The 18,632-nt window shown below is 30.5% G+C and overlaps 2 protein-coding genes across 7 annotated transcripts; both read right to left on the minus strand.

Annotated features, from left to right (window-relative positions):
* Window positions 1–2,969: 2,969 nt before the first annotated feature.
* LOC145329877 (protein phosphatase 1 regulatory subunit 16A-like) lies at window positions 2,970–14,963 on the minus strand. 6 transcript variants are annotated; one of them, XR_013883171.1, is made up of 8 exons: window positions 14,823–14,963; window positions 14,405–14,495; window positions 13,901–14,083; window positions 8,013–8,121; window positions 7,613–7,731; window positions 7,269–7,360; window positions 3,577–5,004; window positions 2,970–3,365 (listed from the first exon to the last, which is right to left on the minus strand). XR_013883171.1 is itself a non-coding variant. In XM_080174329.1 (7 exons), the coding sequence occupies exons 1-7, from the start codon at window positions 14,897–14,899 to the stop codon at window positions 3,636–3,638; spliced, it is 2,040 nt and encodes a 679-aa protein (XP_080030455.1). In that variant the 5' UTR covers window positions 14,900–14,963; the 3' UTR covers window positions 2,970–3,635. The 6 variants fall into 6 exon arrangements, 1 of the variants encoding a protein (XP_080030455.1); XR_013883165.1 differs by having other exon boundaries at window positions 2,970–3,412; XR_013883170.1 differs by having other exon boundaries at window positions 2,970–3,351; window positions 3,573–5,004.
* On the minus strand, window positions 14,823–17,828 carry LOC145329900 (eukaryotic translation initiation factor 3 subunit G-1-like). Its single transcript, XM_080174356.1, has 3 exons — window positions 16,609–17,828; window positions 16,206–16,405; window positions 14,823–15,751 (listed from the first exon to the last, which is right to left on the minus strand). Exons 1-3 carry the CDS (start codon window positions 16,835–16,837, stop codon window positions 15,314–15,316), a joined length of 867 nt encoding a protein of 288 aa, XP_080030482.1. The 5' UTR covers window positions 16,838–17,828; the 3' UTR covers window positions 14,823–15,313.
* Between the last annotated feature and the right edge of the window lie 804 nt (window positions 17,829–18,632).

Consider the following 18,632-nt stretch of genomic DNA (forward strand, 5'->3'; position numbering starts at 1 on the left):
TAATACTATTTAATACGTCACAAAAGCTTAAAAATTTGTCCTGTTACATAAACTAACACAACAATTTATTTCATTTCCAATTTTTGTGTTTTATCACATTTATTAATAAAATGAACACCCTTAAGAAATATTTTAATAATAATTTCCCTTATTTTGTACGATGTTGGAAGGTTTTCTTTGTAAGGGAAGACTTAAAAACTAAAAATGTTAGTAAAAACTCTTGAATTATATAAATCGAATTTAGTTTTGCATATTTACCGATTATTTTTATGCATTATTAAACCTATGGATATAAAGAGATAGTTCCACGAATATATATATAAATAAAATAGGTACTCCATTATCCAATTATGAAATACAGAATAAATTTTACTTGGAAAATACCATTTTATCCTTACTCAAAAAATAAACCGGATAAAACATGGCACTAAAATGTTAAACCTAGTTAGCTTAAAAAATAACATTAATTTACATAAATGCATAATTTTGATTTTTCAACGGGTGTAGTTAGTAAAGTGTTAGAAAATAACATCTTATAAATAATTTTGTACGTACACACATAGATCATTATTGCCAAAGAAATCATTTGAGAATATTGCTTATGATATGGAATGATTTTTTTGTATTAAATTCACATATTTGAATGGACAGTTTTGAAAAACAGATTTGCAGATAAAAGAATCCCTTGTTGTTTTGACTACCTATAGTATTCTAATTTCATTTATCCTATTACTTTTAAATATAGTTTTTTGTCTAAAACTTAAGATATCAAGAACTTACTACTGAAACGTTTGAGTTTCCTTCTTAAGTTAAGATTCACACAGCTCCTGTACTATTAAGACCATTATATTCTCAGATTCTTAGAACTGTTTAAGCTATTTTTCTGGACCCTTCCTCTCTATATCTTCAAGAGAGCTCCTAGAAAGGCTAGGGTCGTAGCCGCTAATACGAAAGAATAGGACGCCAATGAGTGTCCCGTACGGTGGTTAAAGCACTGCGATATGATTGACAAGAAGAAGAGGGTTCAAATCTCTCCATAGAAATTATATTTTACTGTAAAAATCATTTTCCATAATTATAATTATTGAGTAGCATTTTCGATCATTTCGGGATAGCCGTAAAAGAAGCAAAGAAAACTTTCAGCTTCATTAACCTACCAAGAAATGTAAGCGAGCATCCTAACCATTAACCCAGTAAACTCTCAAATTAAATTCTTAGCTTTCATTTACCAAATTTACCAAAGGTGTGAAATACAATATCTTTAACAGTTTTGATAGAAAGGGATTTTTTTATCTGCTTAATTGTTATATTTGTGCCATTGATAGAAAAATCTAGGTTAAAAAATTCAGATTATTAAAAAAAATTAATAAATATTTCAACTTATTTCTATTAGTATAAACTTAAGATAACATAATAAATACAATAATATTTTAGGTAAAAGCTCGATAAAAATTAATAACATGAAAAAAGTCAATTATTGACTTTTTTTGCTTAAACAATCACAAACTAATTTTAACTTTCAAAATGCAGATAATTTTAATAAACTACAATAGTTGAACTACAAAAACTGGTTGACATCAATATTATTTCTAATTTTATCAACAATTGAATGCATAAATATTTTAAATTTCTTAATAAATAATATGAATAAATATTAAAAATGTACGACGGTATCACATACATAAGCAAGCCAGTTTGTACACTTAAACAACAATAAAACACATTTCACAATATTCTTTTTCTATCTGTATTAAATTTTCTATGTTGAGCTACCATTGTACCAAAATTTAAATTCCAATTATATTAAACATATACAGATATTAGACATATATTACTAAAACAAAGCTGCTCTATTTATAAAATTTTTAAAATCAACTTTTGTGTATATAAATAGTATATAAACAAATTCATTACGAGTACAACAAATATATTTTGGTTACCTATTGATTCAACATTTAGAGATAAAGTTGTTATTACTGAGACCAAACTTGTAGGATAATATTTTTGTTAGCGCAGCTATACTTTTATGGACTTAGATAAACGTCATTATCTTGAGAAAAATATTCAGCGATTATAAATTATTAAATTCCAATTATATTAAACATATACTACTAAAACAAAGCTGCTCTATTTATAAAATTTTTAAAATCAACTTTTGTGTATATAAATAGTATATAAACAAATTCATTACGAGTACAACAAATATATTTTGGTTACCTATTGATTTAACATTTAGAGATAAAGTTGTTATTACTGAGACCAAACTTGTAGGATAATATTTTTGTTAGCGCAGCTACACTTTTATGGACTTAGATAAACGTCATTATCTTGAGAAAAATATTCAGCGATTATAATCAATTTGTTACTTGCAATGTATTAAGTTTTGTGCTATGAATTTTTCGAATTTGTATACCTAGTAAAGATTGGTTAAAAACTTGAAATTCATTCTTCGAATATTTATCTTTCTTGGATATAAAACAACCTTACCATAATTAAAAGAGTAGCTTTACTATCAAGAATTTAGGTTGATAGTTTCGCCCACGATTTAAGTTCAAATTATCAATGCTAATTTTTTTTCAATAAGTAGAATATAGATAAAGCAACAAAGCAATCTTTGGGGGTTTCTAAAAATATTACTTAGAAATAGTTTAAGCTGATACAAAAATACAAATTGGGATTTTTATTGACATCTAAAATTTTTGCAACGCCCTGCAAAGAGAAGACTTTCTTACTGTTCATTATTTTTACAAGGATTGATTAAAGGTTCTTAAATCTGTTTTCTTTGTGAACTAAATCAGGTTTTTTTTAAACAGCTAATAGGAACTTCAAATATATAGGTATAATTTTTGAGCTAGGTGTTATTGATGTAAAATTAAAATTTTTCTTTAAAAAATGGACTTGTTTCTTCTTACTTTATGATTATGATAAATATTCAAAATGGATGGAATCATATTTCACAATTTAGGTACATTTAATTACTTCTAAATACAAATAAATATTATAATGAATAAGTTATGGGTTTAATAAAATAAAAGCTCTGAAGCAATAAAACAATGTCAAAGCTTTGAAATTGTTAAAAAACAAAAATGTCTTTTGCTGTGCCTAATTTTTTTGCTCATTTAAAATCAGTCTTAATAAATATTTGGTAGATTTTTATCTGGCAGCAGATTTTTTTTTCTTGAAAACAAGTTTAAATTCTTAACAATCTATAAAGAAAAAAAGTTCCACATAGGTATAATGTTTCACTTCAATTTACCAAATTACAAAATAAATATATTAAACTATTATCTTAGGAAGGTAATATTTGTGATTGAATGGTACAAAGATTGTGTAACATTGGTTATTTTTGTTCTAAGGTAAAAAATCTAAACATTTGCGCTCTTTTATGGTAGAACTTCGAGGAAGAACTATACTATTTTCAGAAATAAAGTCATTAGGTAAGCATCAAAATTAGGTTTTTTTTTATACAAAAACTACCCTTTACCCTTTCCAAATTCCATTAGAGAAGGTAGCTACCCCTATAAAATAAATATTTTGAAAAGAGGCTAAATTCTTTATGTCTGAAGATATACCTACTAACAGAGACACAACATATCAAAGCCAGACAAGGACGACAACATCATGTTGAGACAGATTTACAAAATGAGACAGCACCCGGATTTTCCGGGCGGTCCAACCACTTCAATACTACTGGCTGCAAATTTTTTCCTGTTACTTGATGGACTAGTACTGCTTGAAGAACCTTCTTGTCTCTGGTGATGATTTGGATTTCCTACGCCCGGATGGTTATTATTACCAGTTGGCTGCATTGTGCGATAGTCCGGCCGTGGCTTCATGCTGACTGGATCTACAGCCGCTGTCGCGGCCAGTGATGTAGTGCTCGAGCTGTTGGAGCCCCCAGAAACACGACTTTGTGACCGAGACCGTTTCAGGTCAGCTAATGTGCCTGTGTTGGTGACGTATGAACCTGGATGTACATACTGCTGATGCTGCATGCCAGGACCTTGCACCTGGTGCTGAAGGTTGTTGTGATGTCCACCTAGATCATGATTCTGTCCTCCAGATGGATGCTGTGGATTAGGAACTCCCCCAACAGGACCAATACCTGGTCCCGGGTTGATTGTCACCGACACATGAATGTTGATTGGTTCGTTACCCGATCCAGTCGAAGACCAATTACTGCGCGGCGGCGACCCGGTCATATCATCGCCAGACTGGGAGCTTACCAGCTTTCTGTCTGCCGAAGCACGGGACGAACGCGAAGGCGGTAACGGCGGCATAGATGGATCTTGTGATTTATTAAACGGTGTCACCATTTGGACGGGTTTTGCAACCGCCATAGGTTTTGAAGAATGACCGCTGCCCGAATTTGAATTTACAGGCAACGGCTGCTGTTGCCGTGACATTTGTTGACTATTTTGTGCGGCCACCGGACTAGACTGTAATGATACACCACTAGGACTGTTTCCCCCGCCATTTAGTGTTAACTTGACGTCGCCGACATCTACAATATCTTGGCTGGGCTGATAATCATCCTGACCGCCGTCCTCGGGACTAGCGTTGGACTGTGTGGAGGATTGAACAGTTTTCATGTATATCAATCCCTCCTCTGTCACGTCTTTCTTGGTAGTTTTCATCTTATCCCTCAATGATGTTCTTCGTATAGAATGTGTTCTTGTCGATGAGGATCGCCCTTTCCGCAGGCGCGGCTCTGCCTGGCGTAACCGTTGCTCAGCAAGTTCAACAAGACGTTCCTTAATGTCCGGATCCTCCGTTATATCAAACGGCGTTTCTCCTGCCCGTGTCAGGGCGCTGATATCAGCACCGTTTTGAGCAAGAATTTCCACGGCCTCCAGGTGGCCCCAACAGGCGGCAGCGTGTAATGGTTGCCAAAGGTCGTGGTCCACAACTTCAGTGGAACAGTGATGGTCAAGAAGGAATTCTAGGACGCTTTGGTAGCCGTTGGCAGCTGCTATATGCAGAGGGGTTGCTCCATGCTCGTCCCTAAAACACAAATAAATATAAACTGCTCAGTCAAAAATAAAAAAAACCTTACAAAAAAAAAATATTTTCTCACGAATTTATCAGTATATATGTTACAAAACCTAAATACACGTAATGTATTATGCGTGTCGTAATACGATACAATAAAACATGAAGACTATAGACCAAAGAGTTTAATAATAACAAAAGAAAAATAAAATTGAAAAGTAGCGGAGTACAAAATTATTTTGTGGCTATTTGTTGACATTCAAAATTGACACTCGGGCAAGTTTTTGACGAAAAGCAAAAGAAAATTTACAAATGTTGTGTTAATTTTAACTGGTCTTATTAATAAAGGGGGGGGGGGGGGGGCTAAAGCAACCATCTCGTAATCAATGATTAAATGGAACTTAGAATTCGAATTTCGATCTGAAATTTTTCATGAATAAACCTTTGTAGGTCTATTTTCCCTAAATCCAACAAAAAGTTGGAAAAGTAACGGCTGGCGGCTCAGCCGTTTAACCGTTTTTTTGGCTATTTTCAGGGCAAATTCATCATGAATTACGTAGGAATCAACTTTTTAAAACATATTTTTGGTTTATTCATAAGGAAAAATGATAAGAGGATGAATACTCACCCCAATTTCATTGTAAAATATTACTTCCCCCCTACTAAAATAATTTGTCTGCTATTTATCTAAACCGTCCGCGGCTTTTTGCATCTTAATCATAACCTATTCTATATATGTAAAAAAAAATAAAAAAAATTTTATCTTATTAATTATTATTATTTTTCTGTAATTTATTATGTTTTTAAAAAAATTAAAGAAAATATTTAAAATACAATTTGATTTAGAATCTTAAAAAACAAACAGCCGCGGACGGTCTTAGGACAGCAGAAAAGTATGTTTCGCCTAGTTTAAAAATAGGAGGGTTCACCTTTTATGATCAAAAATTTATTTTTTTCAAATTAGCCTAAATGTAATATTTAAATCTAATTAACATGATAAAACTTTTAAATGTTTACTAATAAAAAATTAATAGTTTAGCTCTCAGCCACCAGGTTCGCTAGTTGTCTACTTCAAAGACATACATTAAAACTAAGGCTAAATATCAAATAAAAAATTTCATAACTGAATAATCTAAATAAGTGAATAATCTGTAATGCTATCTATGTTCTTTCTCAGACAATACTCGTTTTAACAATATTTTTAACATTTTCAAGTGATGTTATTTACCCCTCAGGGTTTGGCCCTTTAATGACAAAAATCCAAAACAAGAAAAATACAGGCAAAATAAAAATTGATGAACGCTTTGATATTCTAGTTCTATATCCAAAGCTAGATGGCACTGAAAAACTGATTATTATAATTTACAATCAAATGTTCATATTAAATTTGTAAAAACGTTTATTTATTAAAAAATATAAGTTAGATAGACTGCAATATAAATCTTATAAGCTGATAATGAGTGTTATGATTAAAGTCAGTAGCAATATCATGAAAAATTAATAATGATAATTTTATATTCTATCATTAGGTTTCATCAGAATGGATGATAATTCAAAATATTTCTATATCATCCCTTAAAAATTAGATTTATGCTTCAAACAGCAACTATAATTGTCTTGAAATTATATTTAATTTTAAGATATTCCCATTTTGAAAAGTGGTGGAATAACATTAAAAATTCAGCGCGGCAATTGCTCAATATAGGCCTCTAGGCCCACTGCCTATTTTAGTCCTTCAAATACCTCGATTTCTCTCTTTTATTATTTTCTCTATGGGTTTATTTCATGTTGATTGATAGCAATAACCATTTTTAAAATTTCTAGTGCCAACAGCTACCGGCTAGAACCGTTTGATAAGGTTTCTGAGCGACAAAAAGGATTATGTGGAGATAGGTTTCGTGACTAATTTGCTATTAAGATACCAAAAAATGGCAAATGTTGGATTTAAGGAAAATAGACCTACCAAGGATTATTCATGCAAAATTTCAGATCGAAATTCGAATTTTAAGTGCCATTTAATCATTGATTACGAGATGGTTGCATTAAACCCCCCCCCCTTATAATATTTATTTGCTATTACCTAACATCTTTCAAAGTAAATTTTTCACTCAATTAATTTTTTGAATATAAACAATTAACATTTATTCCCTTCCTTTTTTCAGACTGCTAAGAGGGTTAGTACTTGTAAGGTAATATGCTTAAAATTACGTGACACGTGTCTAAAAAAGAACAGGCAATTGAGTGAGTATCCTACCCTTAAAATAATAAAAACTTACCTGAACTCAAGGTCGGCATTCTTCATGGCAAGCTGGGCAAGGTCGTCCAACATTTGATTTTCGGTTCGAGCTCGGGTTGTGTCTATTAATTCCTACAAAACAAAAATTATTTTCAAGAAAGTTTTTGAGGAATAGCAAAAAGAACAAACTGAAGATCTATTTTAGAAAATAAAAAAATCCCAAATTTTCATTCAAAGCAAACACATTTTACATCAACTTTTAAGCTAAAACTTCTACAACTCTAACTTCTGGATCAGTAATTTTTGGAAGACTTGTTTTATTGTCAATTACCTTACCCATTAATAAAATAAAACATTTTCTCATAATTTAAAAATGCTTAATACCTGTGTGACGCCTCTCTTTGCCATTTCATTTTCAATAAACGACAGCGTGGCATCGTCCTCGCAGATATCATAAGGCATGTTGCCATCTCCGTTCACAGCCAACAAGTTCGCGCCATTTTCTAAACATTGTTCAAATAAAATCAAGCAATCTCAATGTTTGAATGTTAAATGGCTAGTTATAGTCTATTCAACTTCATATAGAACACCTGCCGGGCCAGGGTTGGCAATAATGAGCGAGTTTCGATTAGGAATGCGGGTCTAACATTTCATGCTAAATTATCAATCTGATGTCAGGGCGTAAAGCTTGTAGGAAAAAATTCCTTCTAATAGCTTTTTAACTCCAGAAAATTTTAGCCAACACAACAACTGTAATTTGTATATAATTGCTATGCAAGCTTACCTATTAAAAATTTGACTAGATGTAAGTGTCCGCAGGTTGCGGCTGCATGTAATGGCGTCCATTGTTCGGAATCTGCCGCATTTACGTTGGCACCGTACTCGACCAATACCTGAAAAAACGGTACTTAAAGAGTACACTTTACTAAAATTGTATGTATGTAATAATTTTGATAGAACTCAATTATCAAGGGCTCTTTAGTGAATGCTATTCTGACAAACAATTCAAAGTGAAAATTTCCCCACAACCCTCTTCCCTTATTTCCCCCATTCTTACCCACTTTCCTTCAGTTACATCTAAACAATTTTATGCCAACTCTACACAAACAAAATATTTAATTTTTGGCAATTTCAAATGAATTAATTGGCTCAATCATAGAACCTGCATAAAATATGTTTGTTTATATTATCAATTACGTTAGTATTGGTAAAAATAATGTGTTCCCACTAATTTAGAATTATGTAGTATGCTGCATTTCTATACTAACTAATAAAATGTTATAGGAGCAGTTCATAAGAAATGGTTTATGTTGACTTTAAAAATCTACATATTATGAAAATATTCATTTATTTTATTCTTTCATCTTTTTCTTCTCAATATATTAGAGTGAAAATGGTTTTGTTGGGAAGGAGACCATATTCAGACATGTTAGTAAATGTTCATATTTAAAACTTATCCCTAGATACTTTGTATTATTATCGATTTAACACATGTCTTCCAGAGGTGCTTTTGATTAAAACAAGTTAATGATTAGCTGCGCCTCTAAAAGTTTTAAGAACAACTTGTTGAGTGGATTCATTACTACAATAATAAATAAAAAGAATAGAAGTAATATATAAAGAAGGTTTAAAGCTTTATAACTACTCATTTTAGAAAAGCTTCGCATATGTCCAATGGTGGTTTTAGGCTATTATTTTCAATCTTCGGAAACAAAGCTCATAGATGCTAGGGACACAAACATTAATGTTTAAGAAGCCAACAATTTCCTTATTATTATTTAAAGGACATATGTTTACAAGATTTTTTACAAAACATAAATATGCGTAAGAAATAACCATTGTAATTAAAACTAATTTCCTTTATGTTGTATGTGTATAATATGCTACTTAAACAAGAACGAAAGTATGAGTAGAAATGGTGTACCTACTAAATAATCTTTAAACATTAATTCCATCAAAAATTTGTACAAATATTAGGTTAACAAATTGGTATACGTGGTTATTGAGTCATGCGTTGTATGTGAATTTAAAAGAAAATTACATTGAATATCAATAAAATAAATAAAAATGAACGAAAGTATAGGTATAAATAAATAGATGCTGTGCTTCTGAAACAATGTTTCCACCTTAAAAGAGTGACTAATGAAAATAAACGAGAGGGTTAAATATGTTGTTAACAACGGCTAATATATGTTCTTAAACATATTTTATGTAGGCGTTTATGCATTTTGTAGCAGCTACTCTTCCGTTTACTTTATCCTTCAGTCAAAACATTTTGCAATGGTAAGAACGTTTAGCATATGGAAATGTTAATTCCTATAGAATTCTTCGTTAGCTTGTAATAAATAAAACTTGTAACCAAACTATATAAACACGTTCTCTCATTCGTTGATCACAAAACTTTGGATTTAAATGGTGGTATTTCTTCATATGTCCGAACTTTTCAATCAATAATTTTAATGAAAAAAAAATTGTAATTACCTTCCTTTGTCTTACCTTAAAAGCCCTGATATTTTATAAAATTTTGCTTCGCTTATTCTAAAAAATACGTCCTTGCGTAAATAACTTAGCGTAAAATTCACACACAAAGGGGTAGAGCTATTAAGTGGTTATGTGTTTGAGTGCATGCGTTTGAGTGTGTGTGTATATGTATGTTTGTGTGTAGTATGATGTGTTAATAATTATGAATGAAGATCACGCCCTTTTCTAAAAAGCATATCCCTACCATGAGAGAAAAATAAAATAACTCCCAGCAGGAAAAAATGATATGCCTCGATATCTCGTAAATTAAACGGTCATAAAATGTAAATATACACAATTAAAGGAGAGTAGGCTTAAAAACTAAAGAATTTCAACCCGATTTAAAAAGTTTCATCATTTAAATCTAAGATATTCTGGTACAATTTTTCTATGGAACCTTTATTCACTAGCGTATAGTTTATTAAAAGAATTTTAACTTACCATTTATTTTCTAAATATAATTCTCTTGTTTTAAATGTATTTATTTTCACCAAACAAGCATTTTAACCAAATATTTTTGTGTCATTTATTAATCTAAGAAATACTAAGGTTACATGGTATTCTTGTGATTTAAGACACCAATCTTTTATTTTGAAATGATAACTTTAAAAAAATTCTATTTTTATGAGATATGTGTTTACTATTGAAAATCTTTTACATATGTCTGGTGTAAAATTACTAAATACCAATTTGTATTCCTAATAACTTATCCCTTTGTGCCTGGTTCCCATGGTTTAGGTAAAAAGATAAATTTCGAGAAGACTAGAGTTTTCAATCTTTATAATTTGTAGTTAAATGATCTAGATATTTTATTTTAATTATAACTATGTATTTTTACACAATGATACTTCTAAGTGCATTTTAAATGATAATTTAAGTTTTTTTTATACTTGGCTATATATTTTGTTAGATAGATAAGAATAAGTGGACAAGCATGGACGTATAAAACCATTTAGTAATATATCAAGAAAAATCGAACAAAGTTAAATTGTAGATGATTATTGATTTGTTACACCCCAATTTATAGATTCTAAATTAAAACAGATTAAAGAAATTCTAAAAATTCTTACTTTGCAAAGTAGTTAAGATGTCTAAAAATCAGCAATTATTTTAAAAGTAGTTTATCTTTCTATTACTTTCATAATAAGCTTCCTGTAAGTTTATTCTTTCTGTTTAAAAAATGTGTACTTATGTTATGCTATTCAAATTAAACAATCTATTCTTCATAATACAAAAATGTTTTCAAATAACTGAAATACTTTTAATTGCAGTTGATACTATGAAATAAAACTTTATTTTTCCTAGTAAAGCTAGTATATCTTATGGTAAGTTCTAAAAGGGTTTTGCAATTTATAAAACATTAAAAGACAAAGAAAAAATTTGCACACAATAACTTTAAAATTATTTTTGCAGATGTTAAAGAATAAATTCACATGAAAGTCAAATTAATTTTTCATTTTACAAAGACAGTAGAAACGACGTAAAAATTGCAAAATTATTTAAAGCAGCTTTAATATTAATTCTATTTTGTTTTTATTATTTTTTGTTTATAGAAGTGCAAAAGTGTCGATAGTAAAATATGTTTTTGTTGAAGAGTAACATAAAATACTGAAAATATGATATAACAAGGATAATTAAAAGGATAAATGAAGCGTAAATATCAAAATTGTTTAATTCCTGATAGATAATGCTAAGCATGGTATTTAATAAAAAAAATAGACATAAGTTCTGAGTAAAAGAATAAAAAAATATTTGGGGATTGGATTGTGAAATGGATTATTTTTAAAACCATTTAGCCTGTTACTAAATATTATTTTACTCGTAAGCCACATTTGTAAAACTTTAGAACAGAACAGACAAACATTTGTTAGATAAAGGTAACCCAAGTTGAAAATAAGGAATCAAAAAATGTATCATAAACGCAAACTTTTTTATGTCAAGTTACAATTGAGAACAACCGTAGTTTGAAGATACTACGCAATAGCATACAATTTTATGGTCCAAGATAAGGTTACTAAAAACAACTAATTCTCTAAAAACAACAGTAAAACAGGTGCACAAAATTAATTGGCAATAAAATCATGAGAGCACTTAATGATGTTAATATCAGACGAGACTATGTTTTGTATGTACTGAAAACAATAATAACATGTTTTTGATAGGTATAATAAGAATAACAAAAGGTGCACTCAATTATTATAGAACAAAGATGAAAACATTCATAAAAGGATAACACAGGGAAATTAGAACTATTTTTGACTATTTTTTAAATTTAAGATGTCTGAATTGAACCTACATAATCATCATTTTATCTATTTAAGAATAATCGGCAGAGGGATAACTATTTAAATTAATAAGAAAAGTCTATCATGTCAAAATAAGTGGATCAAAATCATTATGTCATTCATTACTTGAACAATAATTTTAAATCAAGGTATTTAAATTTGTGTTAACAATACTTCGTAATTTAGAGCAAATACTCTTTATATTGGTGAGTAATAATTTAATGGTAAAAACATTATAAGAGGGAAATCATATCCAAATTATTATTATGATCAAGCAATAAATATTGTTTTAAGGACACATTACTAAGCATGCAATTCTTATCAATTTAGTACAAGGATGATGTCAAAACAATAAAATATGAAGAAAATACATAACATACAATGATTCTTACACATTTTCAAAAGTTTGTTTTAACTGTTAATTATTTTTTATGGGTAAAAGGAACCTAACATCAGTCATTTTACGCTCATTTTTTTTCAAGCAAACTATCTAAACTGATAACATATTTTCAAAATACCTCCCCTATTATGTAACCCAACTCACAAGAGTATTGGATTCTTGTGTAATTCATCTTTCGGTTAAGAATAAATACTCCTTTTAATGTTAAGCTGTTTTAGAATTATCAAGGCAACTTGAACAAGATTTTTTTTATATTTTGATCACAAGAATACAGATGAATATTTTGATCCTTGTTAATTTAATTGAAGTTGTCTACGTCATGCTATTTAGTGAAGCCTAACAATAATATTTTGGCCCACACAAATGTTTTTATCATGGGAAGAATATAACACTTGCAAGAAAATGGAAGAAAATTTTCGCCACTCAAAACTATTACCTAGTAAAAAACATAGATTTTTGCTTTTGTAATATTTTATATAAAGCAAAAAGTGGCTCTGCTTTTTTTGCAGTAAAAATACTTTTTGTTTTAGTGCAATATCTCTATCCCTGGTTTTCGTGAGGAAGGTACCTAGCTAGTGTGTCATGCAAGCAAAGTGACACTTTTTTAATGGAAGAAAGTCTGCAATGCCATGGAAAGGACTAAATAGTAAGATGAAAAAAATTATAATTGTACGTACTGTCAAAAAACCTATACCTAAAACTGCTAAGTAAATAGAATTTGATGCCGGTCAGTTAAAATCTGCACGAATTCTCAATTTCAGTTGAGGTGTACGTCCTGGAAAGATTTTTTACGAGTCCCAGGAAGAATTTGATCACTTTAAAATGAAGAGATGTTCCCAGAGGACAAGAGGCGCAGCTAATGATATTTTCAAAGTTACATAGTAAAAATAAAGACTATTTATATTACTTTTAAAACTTTTGAATAAATTCTTTTCATGAAAGTAACCTTTTTAAGAGGCAATGATCGATTGAATTCATCAAACTTTTTATTCTAAAATTAAATATACATCAATTTATTTTCAAGATCATCCGTCCCTCTTATAATGCATTCTACATCTACAAGTGACATCCCAAAGTATAGTAGGTAAGTAATTTAATGCATTGTATAAAAATATAAGTTTGTACATTTTAAAACATTAGGTACTAATATTATCAGACTAGACCCTTAACTTTAAAATATGAAAACTAAAACTATTTGATGAATACATGTATTTAATAATTTTTGTAGTAAATTCACTCGAACCAATGGATCACAGAACCCACTTTAATTCAAAATCTATAAATGTCTTTTTAGTAACTACGATTAGCTAAAAACCCTGCGGGACTCCCCTGACGTTTAATTAACCTGTGCTACCCTATACTAAGAAATTGTCTTTTATTTAAGTGTTCATTTTTGGTCTACGTTCAATTCAAGTTAAGTTTCCAAGTTTCCGAATTAAAAATAAAATAATATAAAAATACATTTACCGTCATCATTTCCTCACTATCATCAATGCAGCACTGGTGCAGAGCGGTCAGCCCGTCCTCATTGTGGCTGTCAGGGCTCACGCCGAGGTTCAACAGCCGCCGCACCTCTTCAATGTCGTTGCGGGCGGCGGCCTCCATCAACATTATCGAGTCGATAAAGGTAACTTTGTCCGTTTTTAAGTCCTGGAAAAAAAAGACCCTAGGACATAATATTTACTATTTATAAATGTTTCTAAAGATTAATAAAATGCAATTAAGGAATATTTTTAAAGCGTATTAAAGCTCATCGTTTTTAGAAGGGTATAGGTAACTGATTTTCTGTATAAAAAATAATAAAGAAAACATACGATCATAACAATAAACACAATGTTATTTGCACTTCAACATGATTATATGAATAGCAAAGCAATCTTATGTTATGTTATTATTCCATGTTATTTATTAATATTTTTTCAATGGTTCTTTAGGCATGGTTTTAATAAAATATTATTAAAGTAATCTTACTTGGTCTTGGGAAAGCCCCGCCGCTTTGCGTTTGAGCGCATATTCTCGTTCTCTTTGTGCCCATCTTTTTAATTGTTGACCTCGTCTTTTTCTATAAAAATATCGTTTTGTTATATTTAGTGGTAAGTTTGATATGCGTTTATGGCTCGAAAGATCTCGTATTCAAAATAATAATGGTAGAAATTATGAAATATATAAGATACCTATTGCAATTACGAAGTAACATTCGCTAAGTATGACTTAAATTTTTACTGAAAGCAAATATATTACCTATCTATTATTTGATAATCTGTTAAATACTTTTTTCATTGCCTGATAAGGCCTAACTACATTGCTTTATCTTTAAAATTTTTTTTTATTGTTATTGCTTTAAGTTAAGATCTAAACTGCGTACTTTTTTTGCTTTTTTTTCACTTACTTTGCTAGCCTAAGTCGTTCTTGTGTTGTAAGTTTATCAATATTAGCAAGCTCCTCCACTAATTCTTCATGATCCATTGTATCAAAATTATTAAATAGGTTATTCACAAAATATAAATACAGTTAGTTTCTATCTGGAATGTTGTGTATAGTAGTGCAGAGTTCCATTTTTTATTCTGAAAGGAAAAAGTTGGATATTAAAAAGAAATGGGAGACATGATCATTGGGGTATAAAAGTCAGAATTAGATTGGCAGTAATTAACTTTGTCTGAATATTTTAATATCACAGTTTTATATCATTTGACAAAGAACAATGAGATCAATTCACTTCATTAAGTTGATGCTTTCCCAAACTTAACAAAAAGTAAATTTTGAACAAGAATGGAAAAACCAATCTCTGCTAATTCAAACACTGAAATATATTCTCCACGATCGTGAAACGTTCATCACACTACAAAAAAAGAAGCTCACAGAACTTTACTGACAATTTGTTCAACGATCACCGGATGGCTTTGCCCACTCAACATTCAGGATAAGATGGTTGTATCTGTGCTGGTTGAGGGTCCTGATGGCCTCTTCAGCGTGCTGGACATGCATGTAGTTCACAAAAGCAAAGCCCTTACATTTGCCATCAATCTTGTCCTTGGCCAAGAAAATTCTAGCAACAGGACCGACACTACTGAAGAGATCCTTGATATCCTGGTCCTGGGTCATCTCTGGCAGGTTGCTGACTCTCACAGCAGCGGCGTCGTCCCGCCGTCTGTCGGGCATTCTGGAGTCGGTCATGCCGGGTCGGGGAGCCCCGTCAGGGCCACGTCTGGATGGTGGGACGTACTTGCCTCCGGCGGATGGTGCAGAAGCAAGAGAAGCAGCGGCTTGTGCATCCTCTCCGGGTAGGCCATTCTCCTTGTCCAAAGCAGCCAAGCTCTCCTGGAATTCAGAGATGTTACATTTTTATAATTAATTTCTGACGGTGCAAATAAAAATGGTAACGTTATTATTTAAATTTGTATACATAGATTAATGTACATCACAATTAACTTGAGTTATTTTTCAGATAAAGTATAAATATAAGGCACCGTGCCTAGTTAGGTTAGTATCTAGTATTTTAAATCCTGTTAAAAGCCACGAAGCATTGGTTTCCAAGGTATAATTAGATTAAAAGAATGGAGGGGGCATGAAAAATATGTAGCTTTACCCAAAGCGAGGACCTATCCCGATTTTGTATTGATTCTTTGTAAACATGGGTCTCCGACACTTGGGGCCGGTAGTCGTCTGGATAAAAAATCTGTACATTTATTGTACATTTATCTTCGATTCAATTTAAACGAATACCAAGATCGCCTAAAATCTCCTAAAAAATGCTTGAAACCGTTTCTTTTACCTTAATAGCACCAAGATCATCTTTGTACGGGCACTCCTTGGTCCAATGGTCCATCTTACAGATTCTACACTTGACATTACCCTTCACACTGGCCTTCAGTTTGTCCAGCTCAGACTGTTCTTCAGTGGCAGGCTCGTCCTTACCAGTAATAAATTGCATCATGATCTCTTCAGACACAACTGTTGTTGAGGAGTTTGGGCCTACAAACAAGATATACAAAGGTGAAAGCAAATTATAATATTGGTTTAGTCATGCTTTAAATGTGTCAAAAGAGATAAAATAAAATAGAATATATCAGAAAAAAAATCAGAAAATCAAGAGAGATGGGTTATTATTATAACTATTAGTAATTGACAATGATACTTTTTATCAAGAGAATTCATTTAAGTTAAAATTTTCCTACCTGGCTTATCAGATGCGGAGGAGCCAAACTTAGCCCATGACTTTCTCTGTGCAATAGCCCTTGGTACCGTCTTCTTCTCAATCTTGTACGTTCTCACAGTCTTCACCTTCTTTTCTCCTTTCATAGAGTACTCTGTCACAATCTTAGTGTTCCCTTTGATCTCCTCCCTTGTGGGGGGAAGATTATCATTATCATCCTCAATTTCTTCTGCCCAATCTGTTTCTCCCATTTTAATATTTGTTTGTGCTTCTGAAATAAATTAACTCAATTGGGGTAGAACGTATTTTAAATACCTTAACGATCTGGTTGTTCTTTAAAAAGACAAGATTATTTGTCCTATTTTAAAACTACTCATGTATAAAATAATATTTATAAAAGCCTCGAAAAAAATATATTTAATTTACCTACGTACCTAAAAAATAGAATTAAAAAAGTTAAATATTAACTAAGTAAATAAAGCGTAAATTACATGACTTACATATATAAACATTTTATCAAAGAAATAATAATTATAAAGACAATAGTCATAATAATATTAAAGACTGACTATAAAAAAAATAGAGTATTAAAACCAATAGCCTTGTTTAAACAAAAACTAAACAAATAATAGATAAGAACAATTGTATAGGGTTATATATAATTGAGTCAAGGATTTTAGCTTATGTGTCATGCATTACCTATTCAAAATATTCAAACAATCACAAAAAAAAATAAAATATTGGAAATAATTTCAAACATTCAAATATCAGCCTAAGATTTTACTTTCAAAAAATCCTAATTATACTCTAATATCTAAAAGCACTTAAACATTTTCTTAACTTAAAACGACATATTTATTTGCAATTAAATAAAGATTAACTGTCACATTAATTGATACAATATGAGCTTAAGTAAGATGTATTTTATTATTACACTTCAGATTACTAAGTTTCATAGTTATCACTTATGTAGCAATGATTAAGTGGAGCTAGAATTTTATGTAACTGTTAGCTAATTACAGCTTTTAAATTGCACTTCTCTGATCACACGCACAGACACACATCTCACTACTGTGCAGTGTAGTCTGTTTTGTTTCTCTCTCTTCTCTTCAATAACTAGTGTGGACGGTGTTTATTATATTTGACACCCCCCGAACCATAATTCACCTCCCCTTTATTAAATTAGCTGAGTGAGGCGGTACAAGCTGAGCATGGCATTGAATTATATGATAGACTGATACATTTGTTATGTCACTTTCTAAATCGACATGACGCAATCATTATTTTCTCAAAATATTAATTATTTCAAATTTTACAAAGTTAATTTTAAATACAAAATAATCTAGATATATCAAAACCAAATTCGTCGTTTTATTATTAATAATTAAGTTTTAAAAATAAAAGTTGCAACTTCTCAATTTCTGAAATGTCGTTTTTCAATCGTTGAAAGGACTTTTGTAAAATTAAAATATTTATTCAGCAATTTTGAAAATACAAAAATCTAATACACTAAATATATTTTTGTATTTTAATAAATACAAAAACTTGAGTTAATTTCAATCCAAATGCAAAAAAATTATTAGATTTCGAATGTTATTGAATACTCAAAATAAAAAATATTGATTTTAAAATGCCTAACTTACTAAAAGCCGTAAAAATGCTCTTTTGCCGCGTACAATTTTATTGTTTACCTCGTTCGAGTTATAAGCCGCTCATGTTCGTTCGTTTTATACACAATCAAACTGCATGAATGCACGCAGCAACAAGCATAGAAATTTCTAGGCCTTTGTGAGCAGAACTATCATGTTAGGCTGTGCTTGCTTTTAGACTTTTCTATTCTTGATTATACTTGTCAGATCTAACTTTATCCGTTTGCTATTTGATGAAAATTATTTTAGGATTTAAAAATTTATGACTTTGAAGAGAAAAATTATTATCAGGAAAACGTGGCAGATTATCAGTTTATTACATAGACACTTAATTTTCATTTTTTTATTGCTAATTATGCAAAGTTAATACATCATATTATTAATTCTAATATTTTTT

This window comes from Acartia tonsa, chromosome 1 (assembly GCF_053477335.1).
Source record: "Acartia tonsa isolate MP-2025a chromosome 1, ASM5347733v1, whole genome shotgun sequence".
Lineage (NCBI taxonomy): Eukaryota > Metazoa > Arthropoda > Copepoda > Calanoida > Acartiidae > Acartia > Acartia tonsa.

Excerpts from the sequence above, each read along its gene's own strand:
- LOC145329877 (XM_080174329.1), bottom strand. The coding sequence starts at position 14,899 with ATGGATCATGAAGAATTAGTGGAGGAGCTTGCTAATATTGATAAACTT. Across the intron at positions 14,084-14,404 it reads CGGGGCTTTCCCAAGACCAA|GACTTAAAAACGGACAAAGT; the intron begins GTAAGATTACTT and ends TTTTTTTTCCAG. Across the intron at positions 8,122-13,900 it reads ATAGTGAGGAAATGATGACG|GTATTGGTCGAGTACGGTGC; the intron begins GTAAATGTATTT and ends CCGTTTTTTCAG.
- LOC145329900 (XM_080174356.1), bottom strand. The coding sequence starts at position 16,837 with ATGGGAGAAACAGATTGGGCAGAAGAAATTGAGGATGATAATGATAAT. Across the intron at positions 16,406-16,608 it reads CTCCGCATCTGATAAGCCAG|GCCCAAACTCCTCAACAACA; the intron begins GTAGGAAAATTT and ends TCTTGTTTGTAG. Across the intron at positions 15,752-16,205 it reads ATGATCTTGGTGCTATTAAG|GAGAGCTTGGCTGCTTTGGA; the intron begins GTAAAAGAAACG and ends TCTGAATTCCAG.